This window comes from Eulemur rufifrons, chromosome 17 (genome assembly GCF_041146395.1).
Source record: "Eulemur rufifrons isolate Redbay chromosome 17, OSU_ERuf_1, whole genome shotgun sequence".
Classification (NCBI taxonomy): domain Eukaryota; kingdom Metazoa; phylum Chordata; class Mammalia; order Primates; family Lemuridae; genus Eulemur; species Eulemur rufifrons.
In genome coordinates, this window is record NC_090999.1 from 11,752,020 (window position 1) to 11,764,484 (window position 12,465).

The 12,465-nt window shown below is 41.8% G+C and overlaps 1 protein-coding gene across 1 annotated transcript in view; it reads right to left on the reverse strand.

Annotated features, from left to right (window-relative positions):
• MYO10 (myosin X) overlaps window positions 1-12,465 on the reverse strand; it is a 207,501-nt gene that overhangs the window by 159,398 nt on the left and 35,638 nt on the right. Inside the window, exon 2 of the mRNA XM_069492016.1 lies at window positions 2,568-2,666. Coding sequence (XP_069348117.1) covers window positions 2,568-2,666 — 99 coding nt within the window. The remainder of the gene's footprint in view (window positions 1-2,567; window positions 2,667-12,465) is intronic.

Sequence of the window (12,465 nt, forward strand, 5' to 3'; positions counted from 1 at the left end):
GTAACATTTCAGATGCACTGCTCTAAGTCAAAGGAAAATTACACTACTAGTTTTGTAAGCCAGTTAAGGACTCTAAGATGTCATATTTCGGTAATGTAAAAATTTCACAGAAATTTTTTTAAACCTACAAATAGCCATTTGACAATTTCTGCCAGTTACCATTTGACCTCAAACCCTGACTGACATATTTTGGTGAGTCTGTGGGAAGGGGAGGGAGGTAAAATATACATATACTAACACAAAATGTATCAGCTTATGTGTTTCAGTGCAGCATAGTGGCATTAAGTACAATCACACTGTTGTACAACCATCACCACCATCTTCAGAACTTTTTCATCTTCCAAAACTGAAACTCTGTACCCATTAAACACTACTAACTTGCCATTCTCCCCTTCCTCCAGAAATACCAGTATCTTAACATCCTTTAATAACATACCAAACTGAGTCAAAATTAACTAATATTTTAAAAAGTAACCAGAGATGGGCTTGACCAGAACAAGGCCATGCTCTAAATCTTTGACCCTGATTCCCTCAAGAATCTGTCCCTGCCCAGTTAAAGCACAGGTGTTCCTGTCCTGGGCACCAGGACCAGTTATTGAACTTGTTATCCTGTACGTCCTACAGTGAACTTGTGAGGTAAGGGGGGAGGACTATGCAGGTCAGTGGAAAAAGAAACTACAGTATTTTGGCCAGTGCCAGTTCTTGATCCAAGCTTGACCCCAATTTTTAAAATCTGGCCTCATTTTTCCTCTGTAAACCCTACAATTCCTACACGAATCACCAGGCTAATTATAATTGGTATATTTGGGAATGACAGACTGGACAACATAAAACCAAGTATTTGATGACCAACCGAAGATTAGAGGTCAAGGTTCAGTGTTGTTTTCCAGTACATGTTATTCCAGTTTAGTTCTTTCTAAACCCACAATCCATATAAATACTGTCGAAAATGAGCAGAACTACTGACCTAACCAACCCATTCCACTCCAACCTCACCGAGAGCTGCCCATCGACTGTGGTCAGCAAGGGCTTCACGTGGCACAGGTTGCTGACTGAGACGCAAAGGCAGTCGCACTGAGGGACTGGGGGAGTCGTGTTAGGAGCCTCTGCCAACCGAGGCTTAGCTAGACAGAAATGGAAACCTAAGTGAAATAAGCCAGTCACACAAGGCCAAATCCTGTATAACTCCACCCATATGAAGTATCTAAAGTAATTAAAATCATAGAAACGGAAAGAGGAATGGTAGAGGGCAGAGGGAATTAGTGTTTAGTGGGCACGAATTTCAGTGCTGCAAGATGAATAAGTTTTGGCGATCTGCTGCACAATAATGTGAACTATACGCTTAAAAATAATTAACATGGTAAAGTTAATGTTGTATGTTTTTTACCAAAAAAAAAAATTTTTTTTATGCAAAGAATTAGAGGAAAGGCTATGGGGTTAAAATAATATATAATTCAATAAGAAAGGAAAAGAATTCCATTAAAAATCTATTTTACAATGCTTTCAGGAACACAGTTTTGTTAAATGAATTATACTGTTATCTATTGTGTTCCTTTTTATTTTATTGTTCTATATTGTGTTCCCTTCACTTTTATTTTCAGGGAAATGGGTCTTCATGCGTTTTACACTAAAGAGTGGGAACAGGAGCAGTGTCATTCCCTATACAGAAGACGCTTCTTCAGCTGGTCAGCAAGGTAGATAACTAAGCTCAGCTTAACTGGGTGAGTCAGTCTTGTTATAACAGTGACAGGATGCCACCACTCTAAAGTCTACTGGCATGCCAGTATTTCCAAAATTCTGTGTGACGGATTGAGTGTTTGTGTCCTCCACAAAATTCGTATGTTGAAATCCTAATCCCCTATGCAAGGGCAGTAAAAGGTGGGGCCTTTGGGAGGTGATTAGGTCATGAAGATGAAGCCTTCACAAATGGGATTGGTGCTCTTCTAAAAGAGGCCTGGGAAAGCTCCCTTGCCCTTTCCATCACTTGAGGGACGGTGAGAAGTTGGCTGTCTATGAACAGGAAGCGGGACCCTCACCAGCCACCGTACTGCCAGTGCCTTGATCTTGGACTTCCCGGCCTCCAGAACCGTGAGAAATAAATGTTTGCTGCTTACAAGTCACGCAGTTTATGGTATTCCATCAGAGGACTAAGGCGCTGACTAAGGCACTATGAAAGTTTAAGAATTTTAAGAGAAAGTGATAATCAATTGGCAATTATCAATATATTTGAATTTTGTCTCAAATTACACTTCTGATTCTTGAAAAAGGTGCAAGAAGGTGGAAAAGATACTCAGGAAGGAAACTGGGCCAGTGTGTGCTCTTCTGTCCCTACTGGCTGGAGCCCTTGCTGTGGTCCATTTGGGAGAACTGTAGAGTATCCATCACACACTCACAATGTGTACATCCTACATTCCCACTGGGACTGTGGGAATCCCACTGTGATTTATCACTTAGAAACATGACTTAAGGTGTTTGGGGGAGGAGGGGGGCAAGCACGCGCACCCTTGGGTAAGACCATCTATAAAGCAGAGCACAGATGGCAGGAAGCTGCAGGGACTTGCTCTCACCTGACCATAGTCTGTCTGGAACACGACGACGCCCTCTGCACAGGAATTTACAGTACTTGGAAAATGCTGGCCATTTTCTCTCAGCCAGACCCGTGTTCCCTGTAAACAAAACAAACAAGATTTAACTATGAGTTTGAATTGCATTCTGTGGCAAAACACCACCCTCAAAATTATCATGACTCCTACATTCCTTTTTAAAAAAAAAAAAAACATTTTGAAAGGCAAATGTCTTTCTCAAACAAACAAAGAACAAATCTTCGGGAAGCATCATCCACAGCCTTTATTTACTATCCACAAATGTGACACAGAGAGAGCCCCACCAGACAAAGAAAGCAAAGACAGGACTAAGAAGACAGTAGCCCCTGTGTTCCTACTATACAACCAGTTTAAGTGGATCACTCATTTGAGATAGTAAGGCAGGCACCATTATCACTCCCATTTTATAGATGGAGACGCAAAGGCCCAGAGGTAAAGTAACTTACCCAATATCACCAAGACTGGGCAAGAACTTGAACCCAGGCAGGTGGCTCCAGAAACCACAAGTCTAACCAGGTCTCTGCACTGCTTCACCCTCTTCGAGAACCATTTGGGACCTAGTGGTTCCCATCCTCCCAGGTCAAAGCCCCATACACTTGCCCACCTGGCGGACATTAGACCAACTCCTCTGACATCCTACTGTCCCAAAATCCGCATGGCAACTGGAATCTCCAAAAGAGAGACTGAAATCTCTGATAAATATCAGAACTCTGCCAGTATGAGCTGTGCTAGGATTATACCAGACACCTAACGAACTTCAAAATTTAGGACTACAGCCCAAAAAATATAATAGCAATTTCCAGATTGTACTTTAACCAGATTGTTTTAACCCTGAGCATTGATTCCATTTCCATTTTTCACTTCTCCACTGAACAATGAGATATCATAATATTTGGCTTTTCGATGCTCAATTTCCTCTTTCTTTGGCTTCACAGCGTGAAACCGTTCATTTCCAAAGACAAGTGATAAAGTTTGAAGAAATTACTGTGTGTTCACTGGTCATTTGAATGATCAAGAATTACCTTTATGACGCCTGATGTGTCCCCATAGGATGGACTGCAACACCGAGCTTTAGTATCTCATTAAACTACTTCTACTCTGCACAACAATTTCGTCAACTCCAACAGAAAGGACACTAACGGAGCACATCCTCATGAATCAGTGTATTAATGTGGCTGTACTGTAACAAAATTATCACTGGAAATGACATTTCAATTGAACTCTTTTTTCTAAAATTTTCAACTTCATTTATTCCTATTTTATTTCCATTTTGATTTGAAATAAGTGAAAGATTTGAAATATATTGGCTATAGTATGTTCAATTTCTAGTTGAAAAGGCTACTATTCCATTCTTGACGCGGGGTGGCAGGTGAGAAATAACATACAAGTAAACTCATCACTTTTTGCTATTCTCAACTGCGTTGATCAACAGCAAAAATAGTAGCTTCCAGTAAAGGAGCGCCCGTGATGTATCACACTCGTGTGCTAAGAGCCTCAGTGACATTCTATTGAATACTAACCTTCAGTAAGACAGGAACCCCCCACCTCCATGAGGAAATTGAAGCTTGGGGCTTAGCCTTGCCCAAAACCACACAGCCAGTGACCTGGGCAGGTCTCTCCAATTTCTAATCCCACACTCTTTCTACACATCGTGCTGACTCTGTTTGTCTCCTGGAAATAATTCATAAATAAATCAAATGCATTCATAAATCAGTCAACAATTAAAATCTAACAACACAGAGGTCACTTTAAATGGCCAGTTATCACGTATCATGTATTTGCTCCCTCTCATCCCCTAGGAGGGAAAATTTAAGACAATATAAAAATCTGACTTAAAAGTTACTCCCTCAGTGCCAGTGATGAACCTGTTTGAAATCCACCAGCCAGGGCTTCCAGTGCCGGCTGTCTCCCCTGTTACTTGGGATCCCTAGTAAGTCAACCTTGAGTTGGATAAAAACACTTGGAGCCAGCCAGCTAGACCCTGGGGCCCCAGAAAGAGGTTCTACAAGCATTTCCAAGAAGATCAAGGTGGCTGGAGACCCCAAGACTGAAATGGAACAGACCCCTTTCCCCCACTGACCAACGCAGACAATTTCCCTGCAGGTTCTACAGCTCTCCTAGCATCCCCCATGACAAAACCCTATACAAGGCCCTCTCCATGTGCACTCATTTCCCCCATATCATGGGGATTTTAACTTGTTGACCCCATCCATAGTTCTTCAACCATGTCCCCAAAGTGGAAAACAGCATCAAAGATGAATATGAAGTATTCTATATAAATGCTGAAGCCTGCGCCTATTTAAAGAACACACATTAACACCAACAGGGGCCAAGTTCCCATTTCTACACAAGTCCAACATGCTCCCTCTGACTCCCACTTTGGGAAGAAATGCTGGTGGCACATGGAAAGAATGACACAACCGCCTGTCAGTCCTGATTTCTTTATTAGCAAACAGCTGCTTCCAAAAACAACATCGACTTCAGGCATCCGTTAAGATGGCTCTCACAAATATAATTCCATACCCAAACCACATTATTTGTAATGCTCTAGAAAAAGACTTCCAAGTGCCTGATGACTTTTTTCATCCTCTTTTTAATTCACGTATCAGACTGCAACATTTGAAAGCTTTGAAATATGTACCTCCAAACATAACACGTGCACACACACTCCCACTCAAATGAATATTTTCAAAGCCATATAAGGTGAGAACTTTTACTCATTAAGTTAAAGTCAGAAAAAAAAAAACTCCCAGTGCACCTCCACCCCAGAATCCTGAGCCTAAAGCTTTCTGTTTGCTGCCACCATCACCGGCATCATTTTCGTCAAAAAGGATTTCGATAGGAACACTCTTACACTGCTGGTGGGACTGCAAATTAGTACAACCTCTACAGAAAGTAATATGGACATACCTCAAAGAACTAAAAATAGAACTACCATTTGATCCAGCAATCCCACTACTAGGCATCTACCCAAAAGAAAAAAAATAATTCTATAATAAAGACATCTGTACTCGAATCTTTATAGCAGCACAATTCACAACTGCAGAGATGTGGAAACATCCCAAATTCCCATCAATATGTGAGTGGATTAATAAAATGTGGTATATGTATACCATGGAGTTCTACTCAGCCATAAAAAACAATGGTGAACTAGCACCTTTTGTATTATCCTGGATGGAGCTAGAGCCCATTCTACTAAGTGAAGTATCACAAGAATGAAAAACAAGCACCACATGTACTCACCATGGAATTGGTACTAACTGATCAACACTTAGGTGCACACATGAAAGTAATTTTCATCGGGTGACAGGCAGGTGGGAGGAGGGTGGAGGGGATGGGTAAATTAATTCACAACTAATGGATGCGGAGCATGCCGTCTGGGGGATAGGCACGCTTGTAGCTTTGGTTTGGGCAGTGCAAAGGCAATATATGTAACCAAAATGTTTGTACTGCCATAATATTCTGAAATTTAAAAATAAAATAAAGAGAAACAGACAAGCAAACAAAAAAAGGATTTCAAGTACCTGTTTCCCAATTTATTAAAACTTTTTAATAAGAATGAAATTAGGATTATGCAACATTACCAAATTAATATAAACTGTCACCAGGATTAATATGAACCTCCCAACTTCCAGAGGCCACCCAGAGCATATTTTCACTCCAGCATGCAGTTTCTCTGACTGGCTTAGCGTCTAGTTGTGGCTCTCTTTGCCTTCTCGTTTGAAAGTACTACAAAGCCCTTTGTTGACACAATGCTACATGATCAAACACACAGTTCAGCTTCTGTAGTCCAAAGGTCTTTTCCAACAGGTGTGAAGAGCTGCTGATAAGCGAGTTTTACAAAATACAGCCCAGATTTCAAATCTAGAGGCCACTGGCCAGTTTCCTTAGATCTATAATAAACAGCTGTCTTCCACAGGTAAGGAGGGAAACATATTCAAAACACTCCCTTTGTTCTTTGAAAAAGTATAAACTGGCAATTTTCATAGAATCAGAATTGCAAAGTCAAACCGCTGACATGGATATTTTTACATAGATTGTCCTTGGCGTTTTCTCTGAGCCCCCAAACTTTCTACTTCCATTCTATTAGAATAGAACACATGTGCCCAGGTCCAAAAGAGGCCACCCACAAGCATCTGAACACAAATCACAGGCAGACATTTACCAGACCATCCAAGTTTGAGAGGGAAAGAAAAACTTACCCACCATATGCAAACCATTATATTCTGTCATTGTTAAATAAGGCTGATAATTTAATACACAATATAGGCAACCTAGCATATGGAGAAAGCTCACGATTTGATTAAAAATTGCCTTTATAAGCAGGTGGAACAAGTTTGATCAAAACATACACATTATATTAAAACTTGGACAAGTTTTTATCTTATTCTCTGAGATGGATACGTGGGTGTTAAATTTCACAGCTAAAAATTTTTTTGCACATAATCACCAGTAACATTTTTGCAATACAAAGCACTTGCACATAAATTGCCATCTCTTTTGATCTTTAGAGCAATCCTATAAGACAGAGAGGAAAGTAATACCATCCCTTTCTTCATAAATGAGGTTCATAGAGGTTCCATTTTCTATTGCCAACAAATGATTTCCTGACTATAATAAAAAAGGCTGACCCTACCAAATGTTGGTGAGGATGTAGAGAAACTGGTGGGAATGTAAAATGGTACATCCACTTTGGAAAACAGTTTGGCAGTTTCTTAAGAAGTTAAACATAATCTTACCATATGTCCCAACAACTCAACTCCTAGATATTTACCTACTCAAAAGAAATTTTTTCTAAAGTCTTGTATGCAAATATTCATAACAGCATTATTCATAATAGCCAAATACTGGAAACAATTCAAATGTCTATCAACTGGTATAGAGATAAGCACAATGTGGTAAATTTATACAATGGAACTCTTCAGTAATGAAAAAATGAATCACTGATACCTTCACTAACAAGAATGAGCCACAAAGACATCATGGTAAGTGAAAGACATCAGACACAAAAGATGACATATTGTAGGGTTCCTTTCAACGAAGTTTCTAGAAAAGGCAAAGCCACAGACACAGAAAGTAGATAAATGGCGGGACATAGCTAGGTACGAGAGGTACACTGAATGGGGAAGAAGGCACTTCCGGGGTGCCATGGTGATGGCCCCACAACTGTATAAAGGTACTAAAAATCATTCAACTGGGTACCTATAATGGGTAAATTTTACTATATGGAATTACACCTCAATAATTTCAAATCATTTAACAAATTTAAAAACACTTTTCAAACATTGATTTTCCAGCCTGCATGCTTCTCAATTGTACACAAACATTCTTAACCACTCCACAGTAGGAAAATCCAATCCCGTTTCTGTAATTGATTGAGCAATCGAGGTGTCAAGGAACATACCCTCCCTACGACCCCCAAAACACATAATGATTAAATGTAAGGGCCAAATGCTGTGTTAAAACTGAAGAGCCATGTTAAATTCATCAAGTTCCTGCTCTCCATTAACAAGACTGGGGGTCCAGGAGACCACACAGGAGACTTGCCCAAGCTAATCCAAGGATGAGGTTGTGGTAGATCGTATCATGGTGCTCAATGATCCCCCTCTCTGGAAGAAAATCATAAAACTCCCGGCCAGGCGGCGCCACCCCAGCCTGGCCCATTAGTCACCTACTGTCGGTGGCTCCTTCCCACCCAGAGGCAAAGGGAAGTCCCTGCACACAGCCTAAAATACTGACCTTCCCGGCCCTGTACACACAAAAAGGTTGTTGGCCCTGCTTTAACGTAAAGAGGATAGTCTCATTATCATAGATGTCAGCCTACTATTGCCCTTTTAAAAACTATTATATTTCTCTTCCGATTTTAAAGTTGATTTTCTTTCCTGAACTCTGACTGAAAAAATTAAGTTCAAAAATAAGGTAGAAAAACAACTCTAAAAAGACATAATGAAGGACTTTAAATACCGTGCCGCAGGGCATGTTCTAATTACAGATTCACGAGAAAGAGAACATTCTTTAGCCAAACACACAACCCAGTCTCAGCCCCAGAACAGGCCCTGTCACCTCCCACGACAGCTCGCCTCGCCTCGCCTCCCTAAGTACTGTGGTTTGGGATGCTGTAGCCACCCACAGGACAAGATCACAATTTGCTCCTGAAATGTGACCTGCTTTTTTTCTCTTTTTAAAGACACAGCGGTAAAATAATTTCTCAATGCATAAGATAAATTACTGTGGCTGTTTAAATCTGCAGTAAACTCACCAGCCAAAAGAAAGTTTTCCTCTTTTTGCCTGAAGTTACTTAGTGAGGAAGTCACCTGGCTTAGAAAATCTGCTGTAGAAGCCTACGGAGTGTGGGTCTTTGTTTTTGATGAATTCCAGAAACTAGATATGGATAATATATTATAGCACCAAGGATTTAAACAGCACTTTTTCTCCTACTTTATAGTCTTTCTTTTTTTCCTGTTGGCAATAGAAGAGCCTTTCCAACTTGACAGATGCTATTTTTTTCTAATTCTTGTTAATCAAGCCCACTTGAAGGGACGCATGGCTTTTATAATACCAGGTTCTAAAACAGGTCTCTCCACCTCGGTGCTATTGACATTTTGGACTAGATAATTCTTTAGGTTTGGGGGGTGAGGGTAGGGATCATCCTAGTTGAGAACCTCTATTCTAGAGTAACACAAAGTTCTAGAACCATGTCAAACTGCAGGAGTTTTTAAAACCGTTCATTGGCAGTGACCTAATTAACTGCAAGCAGACTTCATTACTCTGAATTCTATGAACTTCAACAACCTCAAGAAGTAGAATCAACCCATATAAAGTACACCTGGGGCAGACCTAGCTTCTGGAATCATTAAAGCTGGGTGTGCACGGAAGAGGAGTGGCCTCTGTAGCATAATCCAAGCCCTCTGACAAACATAAGCGAAAAGGTCACAGAGGCGGATGGCTTGCCAGTGGTGCTAGAGGAACGCTCTTCTTTTTCTCTTCTCTGTCCACTGTGTTCTTTTTTTCTTTTAATGGAGAACTGACTTTTAAGGTTTTCATGCAGCTGATTGGAACCATACAGAACCTGTCTGCTGTGCTCCTTAACCCCTGGCGCTCTTTCAACCCCCAAATGCTTGCAAGCTCCAAGGCAAAACTTGTCAAAAAGCCTGGCCACGGTGAGACCAGAATGTAGAGAGGAGCAAAGAGAAGGATAAGTTGCTGGGGACAGAACCAAGAGATTTAGAATCGAGAGGGGAAGGTGGAATGTTCAGACTTCTCCCCTGCAGAGACAGACACTCTCAACAGGGGACCTGGAAATCACATGAAGAGGTGACAGCAGCCACTCTCTCCAGAGCATCCCTGGACACCCAGGCATCTCACACAGCAGTGGGTGGCCTTTATATGCCCTTGCCATACAGTACGCGTGGAAAGTGGGGTCTCACGACAGCTAATAAGCCCCCCTGACTCATCTCCTTGTCTCCTGACTACCGGGTTTTACACCTGGGGCTGGCAAGCATTTCTGAACAACTGCAGCCAGCTCCAACGGGGACAGCTTGCACTCAGCCATGGCCATGCAGGCTGTGAATGGAACACGGGTGGTTTCAGTAGGTGTCTGTGTTCTGTCGAGGCAACCCCAAGAACTGCCTGTGCCCAGCAGAGCTGATGCCACCATTAAATTTCAGTAGAAGACACGTTGCTGCCATCCTGCTTCAGAACTCGGACATGATTTTTCCTCAAGGACTGTGCCACAAGTGTTGGGTAACTACCAAGAGATGGTGACAGATTTTAAATATCATTCTGTGGGGCAGGTTCTCATTACAGATTCATGAACAAGAGAACATTTGTGAGTTCTCTGGCCTACAGAAGTCTTTAATGGTGTTGCTGAAATACTACACATTTTTATAAGAAGTGTATTTCAGCTATTTGCAGCTACAATGTATCTGTAGCTTTCAGCTACATCATCATCATCATCATTTCTTAAGTTGCCTATAGGCTTAAGGATCCTTTATAACACTATTGCCACAGAAGACGTGTAGTGTTCCAAACTAACTCACAAACACGGTTGAAAAACATGGTATGTTTGTAAATTGAGGCCCGCCTGCATTCACAACTAAAGTTCACAGACAATTTTGTCCCGTGTCTTTGGTGCACTCGATGAGAAGGACCACATGGCACCCCCCTTCTTTCCCATTATCCTGCCCCTAATGTCACACTCTGTCACCACTAGGAAGAGCAGCTTCCATCCAGAGGATAATATGAAAAGTTTATGAATAGTAGGAGGTGGAAAGGGAGGAAAAAAAGGAATACAAATGGTAAAAGGTGTCACCAACAATAAACTAACCTTTAGCCAATGTTTCACAGGAAAAGATACAAAGATCCACTGGCATCCACACTCCCAATCAAAAGCAAAAAGCAAAACTAACTGTGCTAATGTCAAGATGCCTCAATTATGAATGCATGATTCTGTAAAGAGTTTATTCTCATGGTTATGGGATTCCAACTTGCCAACTGATTCAGCCCTGATTTTTATATTCTGATTTTCCCCACAATTCCTTAAAACCCCTTTTCAGTTACTCTTTTAAACTATAGTGACTAGAAATAATCCCAGATATAATTTAGCACTGAAAGAACTGAGACATCTCTGGGTTGCCAAGACCATCTCAAACATTGTAGAAATGTGACCATACAAGGAACAAAATCAAATTAGTACATCTATTAGTGAACCATCATATAGCCAACACAAATGTTTAAAAGAAAAGAGAAAATGGAACTAAAGAATCAGCCAACATACCTAAAATTCATTTGTCCGTCTGTAAATTGCTCTACCCACCCACCCATCCACCCACCATCTACCCACCCATCCATCCATCCATCCACCCACCCATCCATCCCTCCATCCACCTACCCATCCTTCCATCCATCCACCCACTCACCCACCACCGACCCACCCATCCATCCCTCCATCCCTCCATCCCTCCATACACCTACTCATCCATCCATCTATCCACCTACCCATCCATCCCTCCATCCAGCTACCCATCCTTCCATCCATCCACCCACTCACCCACCACCCACCCACCCATCCATCCATCCACCCACCCATCCATCCCTCCATCCACCTACCCATCCATCTATCTATCCACCTACCCATCCATCCCTCCATCCATCCATCCAGCTACCTGTCCTTCCATCCATCCATTCACTCATCCATCCACCCACCCATCCATCCACCCACCATCTACCCACCCATCCATCCTTCCACCCACCCATCCTTCTGCCCATCTTTCCAAAGAATATTTTTTAACACCCGCCCCCATCATGTACAAGGCATAAGAAAGTATTTGAGGCCGGGCGCGGTGGCTCACGCCTGTAATCCTAGCACTCTGGGAGGCCAAGGCGGGTGGATCACTCGAGGTCAGGAGTTTGAGACCAGCCTGAGCAAGAGCGAGACCCCGTCTCTACTAAAACTAGAAAGAAATTATCTGGTCAACTAAAAATATATATAGAAAAAATTAGCTGGGCATGGTGGTGCATGCCTGTAGTCTCAGCTACTCGGGAGGCTGAGGCAGGAGGATCGCTTAAGCCCGGGGGTTTGAGGTTGCTGTGAGCGAGGCTGACGCCACGGCACTCACTCTAGCCTGGGCAACAAAGTGAGACTCTGTCTCAAGAAAAAAAAAAAAAAGTATTTGACAACATATAAAGTAGTTCTAGCTCTAAACAGCACAAAAGCCTAAACTAAGCCTATTCTTCCTTCCCTATCTGGTCTCTTTGTTCCACAGGAAATAATTATGTAATGTAAGAAGCAGTAGAACAAGGCAAGAGAGAGAAGCAGGTAAATGGGCAATGGCATACAGACTTTATAAAATGCAGAAAACTG